This window comes from Saccoglossus kowalevskii, chromosome 5, assembly GCF_978046115.1.
Source record: "Saccoglossus kowalevskii chromosome 5, keSacKowa6.1, whole genome shotgun sequence".
NCBI classification, from domain to species: Eukaryota; Metazoa; Hemichordata; class Enteropneusta; family Harrimaniidae; genus Saccoglossus; species Saccoglossus kowalevskii.
In genome coordinates, this window is record NC_140645.1 from 3,344,167 (window position 1) to 3,371,468 (window position 27,302).

General features: G+C 32.2%; 1 protein-coding gene across 1 annotated transcript in view; it reads left to right on the top strand.

Annotated features, from left to right (window-relative positions):
- LOC146742816 (opioid-binding protein/cell adhesion molecule homolog) overlaps positions 1-27,302 on the top strand; it is a 108,920-nt gene that overhangs the window by 52,076 nt on the left and 29,542 nt on the right. The window contains exons 3-7 of the mRNA XM_085499071.1: positions 13,697-13,867; positions 14,716-15,018; positions 15,150-15,309; positions 24,207-24,307; positions 27,056-27,204. Of these exons, the coding sequence (XP_085355197.1) occupies positions 13,697-13,867; positions 14,716-15,018; positions 15,150-15,309; positions 24,207-24,307; positions 27,056-27,204 (884 nt within the window). The remainder of the gene's footprint in view (positions 1-13,696; positions 13,868-14,715; positions 15,019-15,149; positions 15,310-24,206; positions 24,308-27,055; positions 27,205-27,302) is intronic.

The following is a 27,302-nucleotide window of genomic DNA, read 5'->3' on the forward strand; positions in this document are numbered from 1 at the left end:
TTGAGATATGAAAACATAATCGCAGCATAGAAACCAGTGTATAAAAGTGACAGTTTTGAGATATGAAAACATAATATCACCATAGAAACCAGTGTATAAAAGTGACAGTTTTGAGATATGAAAACATATCACTGTAGAAACTAGTGTATAAAAGTGACAGTTTTGAGATATGAAAACATAATATCACCATAGAAACCAGTGTATAAAAGTGACAGTTTTGAGATATGAAAACATATCACTATAGAAACCGGTGTATAAAAGTGACAGTTTTGAGATATGAAAACATAATCGCAGCATAGAAACCAGTGTATAAAAGTGACAGTTTTGAGATATGAAAACATAATCGCAGCATAGAAACCAGTGTATAAAAGTGACAGTTTTGAGATATGAAAACATAATCGTAGCATAGAAACCAGTGTATAAAAGTGACAGTTTTGAGATATGAAAACATAATATCACTATAGAAACCAGTGTATAAAAGTGACAGTTTTGAGATATGAAAACATATCACTATAGAAACCGGTGTATAAAAGTGACAGTTTTGAGATATGAAAACATAATCGCACCATAGAAACCAGTGTATAAAAGTGACAGTTTCGAGATATGAAAACATAATATCACCATAGAAACCAGTGTATAAAAGTGACAGTTTTGAGATATGAAAACATAATCGCACCATAGAAACCAGTGTATAAAAGTGACAGTTTTGAGATATGAAAACATATCACTATAGAAACCGGTGTATAATAGTGACAGTTTTGAGATATGAAAACATAATCGCACCATAGAAACCGGTGTATAATAGTGACAGTTTTGAGATATGAAAACATAATCACAGCATAGAAACCAGTGTATAATAGTGACAGTTTTGAGATATGAAAACATAATATCACTATAGAAACCAGTGTATAAAAGTGACAGTTTTGAGATATGAAAACATAATCACAGCATAGAAACCAGTGTATAATAGTGAGAGTTTTGAGATATGAAAACATAATCGTTGCATAGAAACCAGTGTATAAAAGTGAGTTTTGAGATATGAAAATATAATCGCAGCATAGGAACCAGTGTATAAAAGTGACAGTTTTGAGATATGAAAACATAATCGTATCATAGAAACTAGTGTATAAAAGTGACAGTTTTGAGATATGAAAACATAATATCACCATAGAAACCAGTGTATAAAAGTGACAGTTTTGAGATATGAAAACATAATCGCAGCATAGAAACCAGTGTATAAAAGTGACAGTTTTGAGATATGAAAACATAATATCACCATAGAAACCAGTGTATAAAAGTGACAGTTTTGAGATATGAAAACATATCACTGTAGAAACTAGTGTATAAAAGTGACAGTTTTGAGATATGAAAACATAATATCACCATAGAAACCAGTGTATAAAAGTGACAGTTTTGAGATATGAAAACATATCACTATAGAAACCGGTGTATAAAAGTGACAGTTTTGAGATATGAAAACATAATCGCAGCATAGAAACCAGTGTATAAAAGTGACAGTTTTGAGATATGAAAACATAATCGCAGCATAGAAACCAGTGTATAAAAGTGACAGTTTTGAGATATGAAAACATAATCGTAGCATAGAAACCAGTGTATAAAAGTGACAGTTTTGAGATATGAAAACATAATATCACTATAGAAACCAGTGTATAAAAGTGACAGTTTTGAGATATGAAAACATATCACTATAGAAACCGGTGTATAAAAGTGACAGTTTTGAGATATGAAAACATAATCGCACCATAGAAACCAGTGTATAAAAGTGACAGTTTCGAGATATGAAAACATAATATCACCATAGAAACCAGTGTATAAAAGTGACAGTTTTGAGATATGAAAACATAATCGCACCATAGAAACCAGTGTATAAAAGTGACAGTTTTGAGATATGAAAACATATCACTATAGAAACCGGTGTATAATAGTGACAGTTTTGAGATATGAAAACATAATCGCACCATAGAAACCGGTGTATAATAGTGACAGTTTTGAGATATGAAAACATAATCACAGCATAGAAACCAGTGTATAATAGTGACAGTTTTGAGATATGAAAACATAATATCACTATAGAAACCAGTGTATAAAAGTGACAGTTTTGAGATATGAAAACATAATCACAGCATAGAAACCAGTGTATAAAAGTGACAGTTTTGAGATATGAAAACATAACCACAGCATAGAAACCAGTGTATAATAGTGACAGTTTTGAGATATGAAAACATAATATCACTATAGAAACCAGTGTATAATAGTGACAGTTTTGAGATATGAAAAAATAATCGTAGCATAGAAACCAGTGTATAATGGTGCCAATTTTGAGATACGAAAACATAATCGCAGCATAGAAACCAGTGTATAATAGTGACAGTTTTGAGATATGAAAACATAATGGCACCATAGAAACCAGTGTATAAAAGTGACAGTTTTGAGATATGAAAACATAATCGTAGCATAGAAACCAGTGTATAAAAGTGACAGTTTTGAGATATGAAAACATAATTGCACCATAGAAACCAGTGTATAAAAGTGACAGTTTTGAGATTCGAAAACATAATCGCAGCATAGAAACCAGTGTATAAAAGTGACAGTTTTGAGATATGAAAACATAATCGCACCATAGAAACCAGTGTATAAAAGTGAGTTTTGAGATATGAAAATATAATCGCAGCATAGGAACCAGTGTATAAAAGTGACAGTTTTGAGATATGAAAACATAATCGCAGCATAGAAACTAGTGTATAAAAGTGACAGTTTTGAGATATGAAAACATAATATCACCATAGAAACCAGTGTATAAAAGTGACAGTTTTGAGATATGAAAACATAATCGCAGCATAGAAACCAGTGTATAAAAGTGACAGTTTTGAGATATGAAAACATAATATCACCATAGAAACCAGTGTATAAAAGTGACAGTTTTGAGATATGAAAACATATCACTGTAGAAACTAGTGTATAAAAGTGACAGTTTTGAGATATGAAAACATAATATCACCATAGAAACCAGTGTATAAAAGTGACAGTTTTGAGATATGAAAACATATCACTATAGAAACCGGTGTATAAAAGTGACAGTTTTGAGATATGAAAACATAATCGCAGCATAGAAACCAGTGTATAAAAGTGACAGTTTTGAGATATGAAAACATAATCGCAGCATAGAAACCAGTGTATAAAAGTGACAGTTTTGAGATATGAAAACATAATCGTAGCATAGAAACCAGTGTATAAAAGTGACAGTTTTGAGATATGAAAACATAATATCACTATAGAAACCAGTGTATAAAAGTGACAGTTTTGAGATATGAAAACATATCACTATAGAAACCGGTGTATAAAAGTGACAGTTTTGAGATATGAAAACATAATCGCACCATAGAAACCAGTGTATAAAAGTGACAGTTTCGAGATATGAAAACATAATATCACCATAGAAACCAGTGTATAAAAGTGACAGTTTTGAGATATGAAAACATAATCGCACCATAGAAACCAGTGTATAAAAGTGACAGTTTTGAGATATGAAAACATATCACTATAGAAACCGGTGTATAATAGTGACAGTTTTGAGATATGAAAACATAATCGCACCATAGAAACCGGTGTATAATAGTGACAGTTTTGAGATATGAAAACATAATCACAGCATAGAAACCAGTGTATAATAGTGACAGTTTTGAGATATGAAAACATAATATCACTATAGAAACCAGTGTATAAAAGTGACAGTTTTGAGATATGAAAACATAATCACAGCATAGAAACCAGTGTATAATAGTGAGAGTTTTGAGATATGAAAACATAATCACAGCATAGAAACCAGTGTATAATAGTGACAGTTTTGAGATATGAAAAAATAATCGTAGCATAGAAACCAGTGTATAATGGTGCCAATTTTGAGAGACGAAAACATAATCGCAGCATAGAAACCAGTGTATAATAGTGACAGTTTTGAGATATGAAAACATAATCGCACCATAGAAACCAGTGTATAAAAGTGACAGTTTTGAGATATGAAAACATAATCGTAGCATAGAAACCAGTGTATAAAAGTGACAGTTTTGAGATTCGAAAACATTATCGCAGCATAGAAACCAGTGTATAAAAGTGACAGTTTTGAGATATGAAAACATAATCGCACCATAGAAACCAGTATATAAAAGTGACAGTTTTGAGATATGAAAAAATAATCGCAGCATAGAAACCAGTGTATAAAAGTGACAGTTTTGAGATATGAAAACATAATCGCACCATAGAAACCAGTATATAAAAGTGACAGTTTTGAGATATGAAAACATAATCGCACCATAGAAACCAGTATATAAAAGTGACAGTTTTGAGATATGAAAACATAATCGCAGCATAGGAACAGTGTATAAAAGTGACAGTTTTGAGATATGAAAACATAATCGCAGCATAGAAACCAGTGTATAAAAGTGACAGTTTTGAGATATGAAAACATAATCGTAGCATAGAAACCAGTGTATAAAAGTGACAGTTTTGAGATATGAAAACATAATCGCAGCATAGAAACCAGTGTAAAAAAGTGACAGTTTTGAGATATGAAAACATAATATCACCATAGAAACCAGTGTATAAAAGTGACAGTTTTGAGATATGAAAACATATCACTATAGAAACTAGTGTATAAAAGTGACAGTTTTGAGATATGAAAACATAATATCACCATAGAAACCAGTGTATAAAAGTGACAGTTTTGAGATATGAAAACATATCACTATAGAAACCGGTGTATAAAAGTGACAGATTTGAGATATGAAAACATAATCGCAGCATAGAAACCAGTGTATAAAAGTGACAGTTTTGAGATATGAAAACATATCACTATAGAAACCGGTGTATAATAGTGACAGTTTTGAGATATGAAAACATAATCGCAGCATAGAAACTAGTGTATAAAAGTGACAGTTTTGAGATATGAAAACATAATCGCAGCATAGAAACCAGTGTATAAAAGTGACAGTTTTGAGATATGAAAACATAATCGTAGCATAGAAACCAGTGTATAAAAGTGACAGTTTTGAGATATGAAAACATAATCGCAGCATGGAAACCAGTGTATAAAAGTGACAGTTTTGAGATATGAAAACATAATATCACCATAGAAACCAGTGTATAAAAGTGACAGTTTTGAGATATGAAAACATAATATCACCATAGAAACCAGTGTATAAAAGTGACAGTTTTGAGATATGAAAACATATCACTATAGAAACCGGTGTATAAAAGTGACAGATTTGAGATATGAAAACATAATCGCAGCATAGAAACCAGTGTATAAAAGTGACAGTTTTGAGATATGAAAACATAATCACACCATAGAAACCGGTGTATAAAAGTGACAGTTTTGAGATATGAAAACATAATCGCAGCATAGCAACCAGTGTATAAAAGTGACAGTTTTGAGATATGAAAACATAATCGCACCATAGAAACCAGTGTATAAAAGTGACAGTTTTGAGATATGAAAACATAATCACACCATAGAAACCAGTGTATAAAAGTGACAGTTTTGAGATATGAAAACATAATCACAGCATAGAAACCAGTGTATAAAAGTGACAGTTTTGAGATATGAAAAAATAATCGCAGCATAGAAACCAGTGTATAAAAGTGACAGTTTTGAGATATGAAAACATAATATCACTATAGAAACTAGTATATAAAAGTGACGGTTTTGATATATGAAAACATAATATCACCATAGAAACCAGTGTATAAAAGTGACAGTTTTGAGATATGAAAACATAATCGTAGCATAGAAACCAGTGTATAAAAGTGACAGTTTTGAGATATGAAAACATAATATCACCATAGAAACCAGTGTATAAAAGTGACAGTTTTGAGATATGAAAACATAATCGCAGCATAGGAACCAGTGGATAAAAGTGACAGTTTTGAGATATGAAAACATAATATCACTATAGAAACTAGTATATAAAAGTGACAGTTTTGAGATATGAAAACATAATCGTAGCATAGAAACCAGTGTATAAAAGTGACAGTTTTGAGATATGAAAACATAATTGTAGCATACAAACCAGTGTATAAAAGTGAAAGTTTTGAGATATGAAAACATAATCGCAGCATTGAAACCAGTGTATAAAAGTGACAGTTTTGAGATATGAAAACATAATCGCACCATAGAAACCAGTGTATAAAAGTGACAGTTTTGAGATATGAAAACATAATTGTAGCATAGAAACCAGTGTATAAAAGTGACAGTTTTGAGATATGAAAACATAATCGCACCATCGAAACCAGTGTATAAAAGTGACAGTTTCGAGATATGAAAACATAATATCACCATAGAAACCAGTGTATAAAAGTGACAGTTTTGAGATATGAAATCATAATCGCACCATAGAAACCAGTGTATAAAAGTGACAGTTTTGAGATATGAAAACATAATCGCACCATAGAAACCAGTGTATAAAAGTGACAGTTTTGAGATATGAAAACATAATCGTAGCATAGAAACCAGTGTATAAAAGTGACAGTTTTGAGATATGAAAACATAATCGTAGCATAGAAACCAGTGTATAAAAGTGACAGTTTTGAGATATGAAAACATAATATCACCATAGAAACCAGTGTATAAAAGTGACAGTTTTGAGATATGAAAACATAATCGCACCATAGAAACCAGTGTATAAAAGTGACAGTTTTGAGATATGAAAACATAATCGCACCATAGAAACCAGTGTATAAAAGTGACAGTTTTGAGATATGAAAACATAATCGCACCATAGAAACCAGTGTATAAAAGTGACAGTTTTGAGATATGAAAACATAATCGTAGCATAGAAACCAGTGTATAAAAGTGACAGTTTTGAGATATGAAAACATAATCGCAGCATAGAAACCAGTGTATAAAAGTGACAGTTTTGAGATATGAAAACATAATATCACCATAGAAACCAGTGTATAAAAGTGACAGTTTTGAGATATGAAATCATAATCGCACCATAGAAACCAGTGTATAAAAGTGACAGTTTTGAGATATGAAAACATAATCGCACCATAGAAACCAGTGTATAAAAGTGACAGTTTTGAGATATGAAAACATAATATCACCATAGAAACCAGTGTATAAAAGTGACAGTTTTGAGATATGAAAACATAATCGCAGCATAGAAACCAGTGTATAAAAGTGACAGTTTTGAGATATGAAAACATAATCGCACCATAGAAACCAGTGTATAATAGTGACAGTTTTGAGATATGAAAACATAATCGTAGCATAGAAACCAGTGTATAAAAGTGACAGTTTTGAGATATGAAAACATAATCACAGCATAGAAACCAGTGTATAAAAGTGACAGTTTTGAGATATGAAAACATAATCGCACCATAGAAACCAGTGTATAAAAGTGACAGTTTTGAGATATGAAAACATAATCGTAGCATAGAAACCAGTGTATAAAAGTGACAGTTTTGAGATATGAAAACAGAATCGCAGCATAGAAACCAGTGTATAAAAGTGACAGTTTTGAGATATGAAAACATAATATCACCATAGAAACCAGTGTATAAAAGTGACAGTTTTGAGATATGAAATCATAATCGCACCATAGAAACCAGTGTATAAAAGTGACAGTTTTGAGATATGAAAACATAATCGCACCATAGAAACCAGTGTATAAAAGTGACAGTTTTGAGATATGAAAACATAATATCACCATAGAAACCAGTGTATAAAAGTGACAGTTTTGAGATATGAAAACATAATCGCAGCTTAGAAACCAGTGTATAAAAGTGACAGTTTTGAGATATGAAAACATAATATCACCATAGAAACCAGTGTATAAAAGTGACAGTTTTGAGATATGAAAACATAATCGTAGCATAGAAACCAGTGGATAAAAGTGACAGTTTTGAGATATGAAAACATAATCGCACCATAGAAACCAGTGTATAAAAGTGACAGTTTTGAGATATGAAAACATAATCGTAGCATAGAAACCAGTGTATAAAAGTGACAGTTTTGAGATATGAAAACATAATCGCACCATCGAAACCAGTGTATAAAAGTGACAGTTTCGAGATATGAAAACATAATATCACCATAGAAACCAGTGTATAAAAGTGACAGTTTTGAGATATAAAAACATAATCGCACCATAGAAACCAGTGTATAAAAGTGACAGTTTTGAGATATGAAAACATAATCGCACCATAGAAACCAGTGTATAAAAGTGACAGTTTTGAGATATGAAAACATAATCACAGCATAGAAACCAGTGTATAAAAGTGACAGTTTTGAGATATGAAAAAATAATCGCAGCATAGAAACCAGTGTATAAAAGTGACAGTTTTGAGATATGAAAACATAATATCACTATAGAAACTAGTATATAAAAGTGACGGTTTTGATATATGAAAACATAATATCACCATAGAAACCAGTGTATAAAAGTGACAGTTTTGAGATATGAAAACATAATCGTAGCATAGAAACCAGTGTATAAAAGTGACAGTTTTGAGATATGAAAACATAATATCACCATAGAAACCAGTGTATAAAAGTGACAGTTTTGAGATATGAAAACATAATCGCAGCATAGGAACCAGTGGATAAAAGTGACAGTTTTGAGATATGAAAACATAATATCACTATAGAAACTAGTATATAAAAGTGACAGTTTTGAGATATGAAAACATAATCGTAGCATAGAAACCAGTGTATAAAAGTGACAGTTTTGAGATATGAAAACATAATTGTAGCATACAAACCAGTGTATAAAAGTGAAAGTTTTGAGATATGAAAACATAATCGCAGCATAGAAACCAGTGTATAAAAGTGACAGTTTTGAGATATGAAAACATAATCGCACCATAGAAACCAGTGTATAAAAGTGACAGTTTTGAGATATGAAAACATAATTGTAGCATAGAAACCAGTGTATAAAAGTGACAGTTTTGAGATATGAAAACATAATCGCACCATCGAAACCAGTGTATAAAAGTGACAGTTTCGAGATATGAAAACATAATATCACCATAGAAACCAGTGTATAAAAGTGACAGTTTTGAGATATAAAAACATAATCGCACCATAGAAACCAGTGTATAAAAGTGACAGTTTTGAGATATGAAAACATAATCACAGCATAGAAACCAGTGTATAAAAGTGACAGTTTTGAGATATGAAAACATAATCGCACCATAGAAACCAGTGTATAAAAGTGACAGTTTCGAGATATAAAAACCCAATATCACCATAGAAACCAGTGTATAAAAGTGACAGTTTTGAGATTTGAAAACATAATCGCAGCATAGAAACCAGTGTATAAAAGTGACAGTTTTGAGATATGAAAACATAATCGCACCATAGAAACCAGTGTATAATAGTGACAGTTTTGAGATATGAAAACATAATCGTAGCATAGAAACCAGTGTATAAAAGTGACAGTTTTGAGATATGAAAACATAATCACAGCATAGAAACCAGTGTATAAAAGTGACAGTTTTGAGAGATGAAAACATAATCGCACCATAGAAACCAGTGTATAAAAGTGACAGTTTTGAGATATGAAAACATAATCGTAGCATAGAAACCAGTGTATAAAAGTGACAGTTTTGAGATATGAAAACATAATCGCAGCATAGAAACCAGTGTATAAAAGTGACAGTTTTGAGATATGAAAACATAATATCACCATAGAAACCAGTGTATAAAAGTGACAGTTTTGAGATATGAAAACATAATCGCACCATAGAAACCAGTGTATAAAAGTGACAGTTTTGAGATATGAAAACATAATCGCACCATAGAAACCAGTGTATAAAAGTGACAGTTTTGAGATATGAAAACATAATATCACCATAGAAACCAGTGTATAAAAGTGACAGTTTTGAGATATGAAAACATAATCGCAGCTTAGAAACCAGTGTATAAAAGTGACAGTTTTGAGATATGAAAACATAATATCACCATAGAAACCAGTGTATAAAAGTGACAGTTTTGAGATATGAAAACATAATCGTAGCATAGAAACCAGTGGATAAAAGTGACAGTTTTGAGATATGAAAACATAATCGCACCATAGAAACCAGTGTATAAAAGTGACAGTTTTGAGAAATGAAAACATAATCGTAGCATAGAAACCAGTGTATAAAAGTGACAGTTTTGAGATATGAAAACATAATCGCACCATCGAAACCAGTGTATAAAAGTGACAGTTTCGAGATATGAAAACATAATATCACCATAGAAACCAGTGTATAAAAGTGACAGTTTTGAGATATAAAAACATAATCGCACCATAGAAACCAGTGTATAAAAGTGACAGTTTTGAGATATGAAAACATAATCACAGCATAGAAACCAGTGTATAAAAGTGACAGTTTTGAGATATGAAAACATAATCGCACCATAGAAACCAGTGTATAAAAGTGACAGTTTCGAGATATGAAAACATAATATCACCATAGAAACCAGTGTATAAAAGTGACAGTTTTGAGATATGAAAACATAATCGCACCATAGAAACCAGTGTATAAAAGTGACAGTTTTGAGATATGAAAACATAATCACACCATAGAAACCAGTGTATAATAGTGACAGTTTTGAGATATGAAAACATAATCGTAGCATAGAAACCAGTGTATAAAAGTGACAGTTTTGAGATATGAAAACATAATCACAGCATAGAAACCAGTGTATAAAAGTGACAGTTTTGAGATATGAAAACATAATCGCAGCATTGTAACCAGTGTATAAAAGTGACAGTTTTGAGATATGAAAACATAATCGCACCATAGAAACCAGTGTATAAAAGTGACAGTTTTGAGATATGAAAACATAATCGTAGCATAGAAACCAGTGTATAAAAGTGACAGTTTTGAGATATGAAAACATAATCGCACCATAGAAACCAGTGTATAAAAGTGACAGTTTCGAGATATGAAAACATATCACCATAGAAACCAGTGTATAAAAGTGACAGTTTTGAGATATGAAAACATAATCGCACCATAGAAACCAGTGTATAAAAGTGACAGTTTCGAGATATGAAAACATAATATCACCATAGAAACCAGTGTATAAAAAAGACAGTTTTGAGATATGAAAACATAATCGCACCATAGAAACCAGTGCATAAAAATGACAGTTTTGAGATATGAAAACATAATATCACCCTAGAAACCAGTGTATAAAAGTGACAGTTTTGAGATATGAAAACATAATCGCACCATAGAAACCAGTGTATAAAAGTGACAGTTTTGAGATATGAAAACATAATATCACCATAGAAACCAGTGTATAAAAGTGACAGTTTTGAGATATGAAAACATAATCGCACCATAGAAACCAGTGCATAAAAGTGAGTTTTGAGATATGAAAACATAATATCACCCTAGAAACCAGTGTATAAAAGTGACAGTTTTGAGATATGAAAACATAATCGCACCATAGAAACCAGTGTATAAAAGTGACAGTTTTGAGATATGAAAACATAATATCACCATAGAAACCAGTGTATAAAAGTGACAGTTTTGAGATATGAAAACATAATCGCACCATAGAAACCAGTGTATAAAAGTGACAGTTTTGAGATATGAAAACATAATATCACCATAGAAACCAGTGTATAAAAGTGACAGTTTTGAGATATGAAAACATAATCACAGCATAGAAACCAGTGTATAAAAGTGACAGTTTTGAGATATGAAAACATAATATCACCATAGAAACCAGTGTATAAAAGTGACAGTTTTGAGATATGAAAACATAATCGCACCATAGAAACCAGTGTATAAAAGTGACAGTTTTGAGATATGAAAACATAATATCAGCATAGAAACCAGTGTATAAAAGTGACAGTTTTGAGATATGAAAACATAATATCACCATAGAAACCAGTGTATAAAAGTGACAGTTTTGAGATATGAAAAAATAATCGCAGCATAGAAACCAGTGTATAAAAGTGACAGTTTTGAGATATGAAAACATACGGTAATCGCAGCAAGGAAAACCTTGACAGTTTTGTTCATTTTTATGACATTTGAGACTTTTTTATTTTGAAAAATTGACTAGTGACCTCGTTTTTTTTTTCAATTTTTGGTATTCAGATTGTATGAAGTCATAAGGATGAAAGTATGACATAAAATTTGAACTTGATTCAAACCCTGATTAATATATAATTCAACTCACATCTCATCCGATATGTACATGATTTGTTTGGGTTTGAGAAGACTGATTCATGACAATTTTTGTGCTCAAAATTCATCAAAATCATGCATTTCTGCCATTAACGAATGCTGTTCTAGAACCAATTTTTCTTGCACTTCTTGACAGATTGCAATTTCAGTAGTACTTGTATATTCACCACATTAACTCTAGAACTTTTGGACAAGGTTGTATGATGTTCAATGTACATTTTGAATGAAATCCATTCATACTTGACCAAGATCTGGTTTGAAATCCATTCATACTTGACCAAGATCTGGTTTGAAATCCATTCATACTTGACCAAGATCTGGTTTGAAATCCATTCATACTTGACCAAGATCTGGTTTGAAATCCATTCATACTTGACCAAGATCTGGTTTGAAATCCATTCATACTTGACCAAGATCTGGTTTGAAATCCATTCATACTTGACCAAGATCTGGTTTGAAATCCATTCATACTTGACCAAGATCTGGTTTGAAATCCATTCATACTTGACCAAGATCTGGTTTGAAATCCATTCATACTTGACCAAGATCTGGTTTGAAATCCATTCATACTTGACCAAGATCTGGTTTGAAATCCATTCATACTTGACCAAGATCTGGTTTGAAATCCATTCATACTTGACCAAGATCTGGTTTGAAATCCATTCATACTTGACCAAGATCTGGTTTGAAATCCATTCATACTTGACCAAGATCTGGTTTGAAATCCATTCATACTTGACCAAGATCTGGTTTGAAATCCATTCATACTTGACCAAGATCTGGTTTGAAATCCATTCATACTTGACCAAGATCTGGTTTGAAATCCATTCATACTTGACCAAGATCTGGTTTGAAATCCATTCATACTTGACCAAGATCTGGTTTGAAATCCATTCATACTTGACCAAGATCTGGTTTGAAATCCATTCATACTTGACCAAGACCTGGTTTGAAATCCATTCATACTTGACCAAGATCTGGTTTGAAATCCATTCATACTTGACCAAGATCTGGTTTGAAATCCATTCATACTTGACCAAGATCTGGTTTGAAATAACAGAAAAGCTTGATTTTGATGAATTTTCATGGCTGTCATTCAGCCATCTTGAATTGAATCATAACATGAATAAATCTGCATATGTGTGACATGATGTATGATGATTGGTCAATCATGTCAGAGATATAGCTCTGGAAGAGCATTAACAAAAACAGAATGGTCGTCAAAGTTAAGGTCCAAAAATATCCCTTCATACATGACCAAGTTCAGGTTGCGGAATTGCTTGATTTTTGTTGAATGTGTTTGTTTTGATTGAATTGAATGTTTGAGTGTAGATATATGTGTAAAATTCTAAACATACAATCTTTTACCATTATTTACCACTTTACATGAAAATGGCATTGGTATTATCCAATGTTTATCATTATGGGCAGATGGTTTTCATATAAAGTTTGTAGGTTTGACTGCATTTTTTCCTGCTTATAGCATTAACATTAGGTGAAGATCCATGGATAGCTGGAGGTCGATATAGTATTGTAGATACAAGTGAATGGGTTTTGAAGATTGAAGATGTTAGAGAATCAGATAGTGGAGAATATAAATGCGAAGTAAACAGTAGAAATAATCCATCATTGATCGTCTCGTTAAATGTTGTAGGTAAGTATTCTACTTTAGCATAGCACTGCATATAGTGAACTGCAGAGCTTTTAGAATTCCTAGCATAGATTCAATAATTTCTATTTTGCCATATTTTAGCATCCATTTTCAATTTATTTTCAATTCTCATAAATCAATACTGCTTGACTTGACACATCAATATCAGGAATTAATAGTCTGTTGTCATTTAGCAGCTTAACTACAATGTATACTTTTAATCCAATCTCTTAAGTTGATACGTTGATGCTATAGGATAATGCACAGACCTAATGATTCTTAGGGTAATATCTGTGTAATAGTAATTTTTCTGTTTTGATCTCAAGTACTAATCATTTTATTTAAATGGAACTTGGAACTTGGCTGCTCTAGGACAATGCACAAGTCATATTAATTTTTCACATATATCTCAAAAAACAATTATTGTATTTGCTATAAGACTTAATATATAAGTGTCTGGGGACAATGCTAAAGATCTGTTTAAGTTTTGGGTTGAAATTCAAGAATACTATTTGCTTAATTTGAATAATATCCATAATCATCATATTTCATCGAAATTTGGTAGATTGATGCTCGGTGGTACTTCATCGATTTGATTAGTTCAATGTTGAAGATCATACATAATGATTATTTATTATTAGTAAATTTTTTATATTGTATCTCAAAAAATAAGATTTAAATTGAACTTGTAGTAGAGGTGCCCTAGAATTAATTAGACTGAAAACCACAGATGTAAAATCAAATGTACATGTATTTTTCTTAAGTATTATAAACTGTCTCAAATATCAAACAAATATTAGTTGCCAAGAGAAAGATATTCTGAGCTTGAGTATTTTTATTTTCCATTGAAGTTCCTGCAAATATTGATGGGGTAGAACCATTAGAAGTAGCACATCTTGATAACGAAGATACAAGAAGAAGAATTTTTAATGAGTCAGATTCTGCTATTTTACTGTGCTTAACTAGTGGAACACCAGAACCTACAGTCACATGGATTAGACATGATGCAGATTTATCTACTGGAACTCCAAGTGCAGAGACAGACACGCTGTACTTTGAAAAGATTTCACGTGATGACGCTGGCATGTATGAGTGTACAGCTTCAAATGGATATGGTCAAATGGATTCAGAGGAAATTGAAATAGTTGTCCAGTGTAAGTAATCAAGAAATAAAATTCAATTTGGTTATTATTGTTAATGGTTTTATGACTGTCACATGGTTATAGTCACTTAGTAAGGGTATTATGTCTATCACATGGTGATAACAAAGCTGATTTCATTGCAGATAAACCAAGTATTAATTCACCAGAGAATGATCTAAGACTTGGAGCAGGTAGCAGAGCATTATTGCGATGTATAGTACATAGTAACCCACCTGCAGTATTTACATGGTTTAAAGGAAATGAAACACTCACAGATTTTAGGACGGTTGGTGCTCTTAGTGAGTAAGTAGAAATTACAATATGACATAACATGATACAATATGACATAACATGGTATAGTATGACATAACATGGTACAGTATGACATAACATGGTACAGTATGACATAACATGGTACAATATGACATAACATGATACAATATGACATAACATGGTATAGTATGACATAACATGGTACAATATGACATAACATGGTATAGTATGACATAACATGATACAATATGACATAACATGGTATAGTATGACATAACATGGTACAGTATGACATAACATGGTACAGTATGACATAACATGGTACAATATGACATAACATGGTATAGTATGACATAACATGGTATAGTATGACATAACATGGTACAGTATGACATAACATGGTACAGTATGACATAACATGGTATAGTATGACATAACATGGTATAGTATGACATAACATGGTACAGTATGACATAACATGGTACAATATGACATAACATGGTACAATATGACATACAATGTAACATGGTATAGTATGACATAACATGGTACAGTATGACATAACATGGTACAGTATGACATAACATGGTATAGTATGACATAACATGGTATAGTATGACATAACATGGTACAGTATGACATAACATGGTATAGTATGACATAATATGGTATAGTATGACATAACATGGTACAATATGACATAACATGATACAGTATGACAATTAACATGATACAGTATGACAATTAACATGGTGCAGTATGACATAACATGGTACAATATGACAACATGGTACAGTATGACATAACATGGTACAATATGACATAACATGGTACAATATGACATAACATGGTATAGTATGGCATAACATGGTATAGTATGACATAACATGGTATAGTATGACATAACATGGTACAGTATGACATAACATGGTACAGTATGACATAACATGGTATAGTATGACATAACATGGTATAGTATGACATAACATGGTACAGTATGACATAACATGGTACAATATGACATAACATGGTACAATATGACATAACATGGTACAGTATGACAATTAACATGGTACAGTATGACAATTAACATGGTACAGTATGACATAACATGGTATAGTATGACAACATGGTACAGTATGACATAACATGGTACAATATGACATAACATGGTACAGTATGACATAACATGGTACAGTATGACATAACATGGTACAGTATGACATAACATGGTACAGTATGACATAACACGGTACAGTATGACATAACATGGTACAATATGACATAACATGGTACAGTATGGCATAACATGATACAGTATGACATAACATGGTATATTATGACATAACATGGTACAGTATGGCATACCATGGCACAGTATGACATAATATGGTACAATATGACATAACATGGTACAGTATGACAATTAACATGGTACAGTATGACAGAACATGGTATAGTATGACATAACGTGGTACAATATGACATAACATGGTACAGTATGACATAACATGGTATAGTATGACATAACATGGTACAGTATGACATAACATGGTACAGTATGACATAACATGGTACAATATGACATAACATGGTACAGTATGACATAACATGGTACAGTATGACATAACATGGTACAATATGACATAACATGGTACAGTATGACATAACATGGTACAGTATGACATAACATGGTACAGTATGACATAACATGGTACAATATGACATAAAATGGTACAGTATGACATAACATGGTACAGTATGACATAACATGGTACAGTATGACATGGTATAGTATGACATAACATGGTACAATATGACATAACATGGTACAGTATGACATAACATGGTACAATATGACATAACATGGTATAGTATGACATAACATGGTACAATATGACATAACATGGTACAGTATGACATAACATGGTATAGTATAACATAACATGGTACAATAACATGGTACAGTATGACATTACATGGTACAGTATGACATAACATGGTACAATATGACATAACATGGTACAGTATGACATAACATGGTACAGTATGACATAACATGGTATAGTATGACATAAAATGGTACAATATGACATAACATGGTACAGTATGACATAACATGGTACAGTATGACATGGTATAGTATGACATAACATGGTACAATATGACATAACATGGTACAGTATGACATTACATGGTACAATATGACATAACATGGTACAGTATGACAATTAACATGGTACAGTATGACATAACATGGTATAGTATGACATAACATGGTACAATATGACATAACATGGTACAGTATGACATAACATGGTATAGTATGACATAACATGGTACAATAACATGGTACAGTATGACATAACATGGTACAATATGACATAACATGGTACAGTATGACATAACATGGTACAATATGACATAACATGGTACAGTATGACAATTAACATAGTACAGTATGACAATTAACATGGTACAGTATGACAATTAACATAGTACAGTATGACAATTAACATGGTACAGTATGACATAACATGGTATAGTATGACAACATGGTACAGTATGACATAACATGGTACAATATGACATAACATGGTACAGTATGACATAACATGGTACAGTATGACATAACATGGTATAGTATGACATAACATGGTATAGTATGACATAACATGGTATAGTATGACATTACATGGTATAGTATGACATAACATGGTACAGTATGACATAACATGGTGCAATATGACATAACATGGTACAGTATGACATAACATGGTACAGTATGACATAACATGGTACAGTATGACATAACATGGTACAATATGACATAACATGGTACAGTATGACATAACATGATATAGTATGACATAACATGGTACAGTATGACATAACATGGTACAGTATGACATAACATGGTATAGTATGACATAACATGGTACAGTATGACATAACATGGTACAATATGACATAACATGGTACAGTATGGCATAACATGGTACAGTATGACATAACATGGTATATTATGACATAACATGGTACAGTATGACAATTAACATGGTACAGTATGACATAACATGGTATAGTATGACATAACATGGTACAATATGACATAACATGGTACAGTATGACATAACATGGTATAGTATGACATAACATGGTACAATAACATGGTACAGTATGACATAACATGGTACAATATGACATAACATGGTACAGTATGACATAACATGGTACAATATGACATAACATGGTACAGTATGACAATTAACATAGTACAGTATGACAATTAACATGGTACAGTATGACAATTAACATAGTACAGTATGACAATTAACATGGTACAGTATGACATAACATGGTATAGTATGACAACATGGTACAGTATGACATAACATGGTACAATATGACATAACATGGTACAGTATGACATAACATTGTACAGTATGACATAACATGGTATAGTATGACATAACATGGTATAGTATGACATAACATGGTATAGTATGACATTACATGGTATAGTATGACATAACATGGTACAGTATGACATAACATGGTACAATATGACATAACATGGTACAGTATGACATAACATGGTACAGTATGACATAACATGGTATAGTATGACATAACATGGTATAGTATGACATAACATGGTATAGTATGACATAACATGGTACAGTATGACATAACATGGTACAGTATGACATAACATGGTACAATATGACATAACATGGTACAGTATGACATAACATGGTATAGTATGACATAACATGGTACAGTATGACATAACATGGTACAATATGACATAACATGGTACAGTATGACATAACATGATATAGTATGACATAACATGGTACAGTATGACATAACATGGTACAGTATGACATAACATGGTATAGTATGACATAACATGGTACAGTATGACATAACATGGTACAATATGACATAACATGGTACAGTATGGCATAACATGGTACAGTATGACATAACATGGTATATTATGACATAACATGGTACAGTATGACATAACATGGTATATTATGACATAACATGGTACAGTATGACATAACATGATATAGTATGACATACCATGGTACAATATGACATAACATGGTACAGTATGGCATAGCATGGTACAGTATGACATAACATGGTATATTATGACATAACATGGTACAGTATGACATAACATGGTATATTATGACATAATATGGTACAGTATGGCATACCATGGCACAGTATGACATAATATGGTACAATATGACATAACATGGTACAGTATGACAATTAACATGGTACAGTATGACAATTAACATGGTACAGTATGACATAACATGGTATAGTATGACAACATGGTACAATATGACATAACATGGTACAGTATGACATAACATGGTACAGTATGACATAACATGGTATAGTATGACATAACATGGTATAGTATGACATAACATGGTACAGTATGACATAACATGGTACAATATGACATAACATGGTACAGTATGACATAACATGGTACAGTATGACATAACATGGTATAGTATGACATAACATGGTACAGTATGACATAACATGGTACAGTATGACATAACATGGCACAGTATGACATAATATGGTACAGTATGACAATTAACATGGTACAGTATGACATAACATGGTATAGTATGACATAACATGGTACAATATGACATAACATGGTACAGTATGACATAACATGGTACAGTATGACATAACATGGTATAGTATGACATAACATGGTATAGTATGACATAACATGGTACAGTATGACATAACATGGTACAATATGACATAACATGGTACAGTATGACATAACATGGTACAGTATGACATAACATGGTATAGTATGACATAACATGGTACAGTATGACATAACATGGTATAGTATGACATAACATGGTATAGTATGACATAACATGGTATAGTATGACATAACATGGTACAGTATGACATAACATGGTACAATATGACATAACATGGTACAATATGACATAACATGATACAGTATGAGATAACATGATACAGTATGACAATTAACATGGTACAGTTTTGTTCAAAATAAATTTTCAATTGTCATTAGGGTTGGACCATTTGATTTTTGGGGGGGGAGGTCAGCTCAGTGAAAGGCAAATTTTTTTATTTTTTTTTATGTGTTTGGAAATTTTTTTTTTATCAGTAGGTTTGCTTGCAAATTTTTTTTTTAGGAGTTCATGATATCCAACATTTTTTTTCATTATCTTCAACGGTGGTAGAAAAGACTAGCTATTTTACTGCTATTTTACGTTTTTTTGACAAAGTGGCCTCAATTTCGACAAATTTGATCAAATCTCAAGACAAAACAGTCGGCCATTTTGGTCCAAATTTTGAAAAAAATATGACGTGCATGTGTAACCCAATATACATGATCATCATATAAAGTTTGATTGAAATCGCCCTATTCAGCTTCGGGGAACAGTTCCAGACACGTTACAGACTGTGAATTTAAGATATTAAACAAAATGGCCGCCATTTCGACAAATTTGATCAAATCTCAAAACAAAACATGGTGTTGTATTGTCTTGAAGTATAGTACCTATGTACAAACTTTCAAGTGAATCAGGCAATATCTTTCAGAGGAATCAGCACAAAAATTAAAAAAAAATGAAATGGCTGTGAGTCGGCCATTTTGGACCGAATCTTGAAAACAAAGTGACGTGCACCAATAACCCAATATGCATGATCACCATACAAAGTTTGATTGAAATCGCTCTGTTCACGTTTAAATATCAGAATTTAGCAAATTTGAGGGACAAAATGGCTGCCAGTCAGCCATATTTAATTGAATCGTAACGAAAATTGGCATATGTAGGTCATTATAGATTGTCTGTATACCAAGTTTGAACGAGATCGGTCAAAGGCTGTCTGATAAATGGATCCAGAAGGACGGACGGAACTGTTTTCGGACTTCGTCCGAACTGGGACTAAAAAGGTTCGTCGGTAGTCCGAAAACAAAAAAAGAAAAATAAGAAGAGAAAGTGTGCATCGTCCCCACATCCTGTTACAAAGCAACAACAGATCACTGACATTGTAACAAAAAGGGCTAAAATGCAGGTGACTGCAACATGTACTAAAGTGGCTGATGACAGTGGAATGGTTGGTGCGAGTGAGGCGGGTGGTGATAGTGGAATGGTTGGTGCAAGTGAGGTGGGTGGTAAGAGTGGAGTGGTTGGTGAATGTGGGTTGGGTGGTGAGAATGAGATGGTAGGTATGAGTGAGGTGGGTGGTGAGAATGAGATGGTAGGTGTGAGTGAGGTGGGTGGTGATAGTGGAATGGTTGGTGAAAGTAAGGTGGGTGGTGAGAATGAGATGGTAGGTGTGAGTGAGGTGAGTGGTGATTGTTGAATGGTTGGTGAAAGTGAGGTGGGTGGTGAGAGTGGAATGGTTGGTGAATGTGAGTTGGGTGATGAGAATGAGATAGTAGGTGTGATTGAGGTGGGTGGTGAAAGTGGAATGGTTGGTGAAAGTGAGGAGGGTGGTGAGAGTGGAATGGTTGGTGAATGTGGGTTGGGTGGTGAGAATTAGATAGTAGGTGTGAGTGAGGTGAGTGGCGAAAGTGAGGTGGGTGGTGAGAATAAGGTGGGTGGTGAGAGTCGGATTGTAGGTCAGAACGAGATTGCTCTGTAAGAGTGTGATGTAAAACATTTGCTGACAACAAATTTTCTCATTTATTTTAATATTTATTTTATTACATTTTATTTATTTTTGACTCTTGTGTGCGAAGCACACAATGGGAGTCTTTGCAGTTACCCTGTCTGTATGTGTGATCTGATATCTCAAGAACGGTATGTTGGCTTTTAATGAAACTTGGTGAATAGATGCTCTGGGCTAATACGCAGATTTGATTAGGTTTTCATTAGTCAATTTTCGCTTTTCCACTGATATCTCAGGTACTAATCATCACATTTCAATGAAACTTGCATAGATACATAGGACATGCACAGACAAATATGAGATATACTAATTACCTAATTTGCGTAATTACTCAATTTTTAGCTTTTGATATTTCAAGTACTATGACTTCATTTCTTTTCAATGAATCTTGGTACATAGATGTTCTAGGACAATACACAGACCTGATTAGTTTTGGGTTAAGATCATATTAATTACTTAATTTGCATAATAAATCATAATTTTTGATTATAATCACATTTCAATGAAACTTCGTACATAGATGGTCTGTGACAGTACTTATCTTAATTTAATGAATCTTGGTACATATATACTCTAACACAATGTGATGATCAAGTTAGTTTTAGGTTTATATACATCTATAATAATTATATAATATCTATACTAATATAAATCTATAATAATTTACTTTTCAGCTTTCAATTAATTTAGTTATGATTAAACATCACATTATAATGAAACTTTGTACATGTGCACCCTGGAACAATATACAGACCTAAATCTATACATAATAATTTCTCAATTTGTATAATAATTCATTTGGTTCATTGAGGTAATCAACAGACATGATTAGTTTAATGCATATTGATTATCTATGATTAGCCCATTTCTGATATTAAACAAAAATCAGATTTAAATTGAATTCATCGCAGAGGTGCTCTGGAACTAATTAGAATAAAAACCATGGATGAAAAATCAAATGTATTTTCTGTATGTATTATAAATTGTGATAATGTGAATCACATTTTTTCATGTTATGCATCTCAAATAGCAGACAAAAATTAGTTGCCAAGCTTCTTGTTTGAAAAGCAAATCTTAAATTTTGATTAATTTTAATGTGTCTCCAATACTCTCAGCACCCAAGAGTTCTTTCTAAGCTTCCTTTGATATTTATTTTATTTGTACTTGTTTAATACGACATGGTTCCATACAATCATGAATGTATCTTGTCTATTATTGTGGTCACATAACATACTGTGGAATGCTTTATTTGCACTGGCATTTTATTTTCCCTGTTTTACCTGTAGTCAATTTCCTGCAAAATAAATTCCAGTGAAAATGCTGCTTTCTCTATACGTTGCATTGAGTCTTAATACAACATAGTGAAAATTAGATCCACACAATGCCAGAAAGCTGTTTTCAGCGAAAATAAATTTATGAGAAAATAAAGTATTTTACAGTAGTCAGCAATATTGCAAGCAACTTTTCTAACAATGTTTCTGTTTTAGTCTGTAAATGTATTTAAACTAAAACAGCTAAATTGTCAGAGATGTTGCATGCAATACCGCATTTGCTCTATTAGTAGCGCATGCTCTTGTGTAAATAACAGAGGTGTTTCTATGGTCAAAATACATCATATTTTAATAAATCAGTATACAATTAATGCAATTGTTGCCGTACATGTGCTTCTATTGGAGATGCTCTTCTAATAGAGCATGTATGGTATACAATCTAAATGCAACCAGAGTGAAATTGTTTTTGAAATTAATATTGAAATGAAGATATTAATTTTCCCTCTGCTATTAATTAATCCACAAACTAGAATTATTGACATCCATTTATATATGACCTAGTTTCTTTTTGTACTATGTGCCCCCTTATCTTGGCAGGAAGAATTGCCATATTTTTATGACGCAGTAATTCAAGTGAATCTACCGTGTTCAGAGATGACACGACAACAGCTGATGAAAACATTTTTTTTTACCGAAGTCATATAGTGACAAATATTTTTTTTTTACACTGGTGAAGCAGCAATTTTTTTTTTTGAAGAACCCTTCACTTTGCAAATTTTTTTTTTTCGTTTCTGACCTCCCCCCCTCAAAAATCAAATGGTCCAACCCTTATTATAAGTTATTGTTTATGATGTTCAGAAATAATAAAATTGATTATTAAACAAAAAAATAGTGTGAAGAATCATTGTAATATAGATAATAATTGTTAGTGTATTGTTGCAGATATATTATTAACACGGTTACACCTGCTAAAGATTTTGGAGAATACAAGTGTGTAGCATCTAATATAATTGGTTCAGCAATGAGCATCATATCGTTAAGTGGTAAGATAATTTTTTGTTATTTATTATTTATTTTTGACTCCCATGTGTCTTTGCAGTTAGTGTGTGTGTGTGTGTGTGCGTGTGTGTGTGTGTGCGTGTGTGTATGTGTGTATGTGTGTCCGACTGTTTCACTGATATCTCAAGAACCATACATCAATTTTTGATGAAACTTGGTGCATAGATGCTCTGGGGTAATGCGCAGATTTGATTAGGTTCTGGTAAAATTGCATGCATATTAATTACCTAATTTGCATGATAATAAGCTAATTATTAGCTGTTCCATGACTGTTCCACTGATATCTAAACAACCACTCATTGGATTTTGATGAAACTTGGTACATAGATGCTCTGAACTAATGCTAGGTTTTGATTAGTTTTTGGTAAAAATTACCTAATTACTAATTACCTAATTTGCATAATGATTAGTGAATTTTTGGTTTTTCAACTGATCAAGTACTAATCATCACATTTCAATGAAACTTGGTACATAGATGTCATTGGATACTGCACAGACCTGATAGTTTTTAGGCTAATATCGGTGCATATTAATTACCTAATTTGCATAAATAATTGATTTTCAGCTTTTGATGTTTCAAGTAGTACCGTTAAAATCATAATATAAACCGCGGTTTATATTACAATGTATCAAATAAAAAATTGGGATCAACAGCTCAAGTTTGGGGTGCGGTTTATATAAGGTACATATTGCAATCACTAAATGGGCGTGGTCATTTTTTTCCCACATCACTTGCACAAAACAAAATTGTTGATTATTACTCAGTAGTGATTATAATAACGCACGAAAAATAAATTCGTTGAATTTTTATCAAATGCAAGTAAAATTCAACTTAGTTTCACCATAAGCAAATGATTTCGGTCACATATAACGATCGATGCGACACGACTTCCGTTATGTGGTTTGAATGCACACGAGACATTACTTGACCGGGTAGGTCAAGTCGCCAATTAACCAATCAAAATGCTGGATGGTGCCCACGTGTTCAAATTACCTTAGTTCATTTAAATATGTTAATGACAGGTCACCGACTTCATGGTGAACGAAACCCGGAAGCGATTTACCGATAATGTAGTGCGATCTTTTGGCTTTGATTTCCATGGGAAAACGACATGACTTTTTTTTAAATCAAGAAATTAGTTGTTTTCGAAAGATAAACTGAGCATTGAAAAAGAATTTAACAGTTTTTCATTGGCGAAAACTTGCCACACACGGACGTATTCATAAGGAGTATTGACAAAAGTTGTCACAAGACAAAAGCAGTTTCACTGCGTGTTTGACATCCTAACACTACTGAACAATAAAGAGGTGTGAATATTTTTAGGCACGTTGTCGAAACAAATGAATAGGATTAGGAACAATGTACCAGCTCGTTGAAACAAAGTCACGATCTTGTTGAATTGGGGGTGTGGTTAGTAATAGGTACTTTTCATGTTTTCAATTTTTGTTGAGAACTCTTTAACACTGAAGCCGAAATCGGCAGTGCAGTTACTATTAGGTATGCGATTTATAATAGGATTTTAACGGTAAGCATTACATTTCAATGAAACTTGGTACATAGATACTCAATGACTATGCAGAGATTCTTTTTTTTTTTCGGGGGGGGGGGGGGGATAAATATTTGTGCATATTAATCACCTAATTTGCATAATTAGTTAATTTTCAGCTTTCACACTGATTTCTCAAGTACTAATCATCACATTTCACTGAAACTTTGTACATGGATGCTGTAGGACAATAAACTGACCTGGATAATTGTGGGTTAAAATCTGTACATATTAATTACTAATTTGCATAATTAACCACTTTTAAACTATCACACTGATATCTAAAGTACTAATTATTCCATTTCAATGAAACTTGGTACAAAGATTCTCTAGGATAATGTACAAACCTGATTAGTTTGGGGTTAAAATCTGTTTATATTAATTTCCTAATTAGCAGAATAATTCATATTTTTGGGGGGTTCCAATCACATTTCAATAAAACTTGGTACATAGATGATCTGTTACATTGCGCAGACCTCATTAATTTTACATTCAAATCTGTTCATATTAATTTTCTGATTTGCATTATTAGTTTTCAGCTTTTCCATCACTATCTCAATCAAGTACAAGTAATTTTGAATTATATTTAATGTGTCTCCGATACTCTCAGCACATGGGAGTTGTTTCTAAGCATTTTTTGATTCAGATTTAATTCAATATGGTCACACATGTGTTTTCAGGACTATATCTCTGAGATTTCCTGACATGTTCAAACTTGATATATGCAGCATACATCATGCCCCACAAATCTATTTGCTTTGTGATCCAGTATAAAATGGCTGAATTGGGGCCATTTTAATTTTAAAATTCATTAAAATCAAATATCTCTGGAGTTTTGGTCGTACATTGATTTATTTTATTCAAACCTGGTTTGTACATTAAACTTTACCTTGATACAGACCATTTTGTCAGTCAATTCAGATTTAAAATGGCCAACTGGTGGCCATTTTGTTTATAAGTGAATGCAGTTCTGGAACCATATCTCTGACGAGCTCAGAGATGTTGATATTTATTTTATTTCTCAAACTTAAGAACTCACAGGACCTATGTAATGCAATTACATTTTTTCTATATTTAATTTGCATTGTTTAGATTGTTTTAGTTTCCACTTCAATATTGTGTCACTGTACATTGGGCTGAAACAAATATGTATTGACTCATGCTAAATAAATAATTTATTTTAAGGTCAACCAAAAGCTGTTGTTGTAACTAGCAATCCAGATGGAATGCTGCGTTATGAATATAATCTAGTATGGGAAAAACCATTCCAAGGTGGTGCACCGATAAATCAATATACAATACAATATAGAAAACAACAGGATGGTAACAACCAGGTAAATATAATAAGTCAATATACAATACAATATAGAAAACAACAGGATGGTAACAACCAGGTAAATATAATAAGTCAATATACAATACAATATAGAAA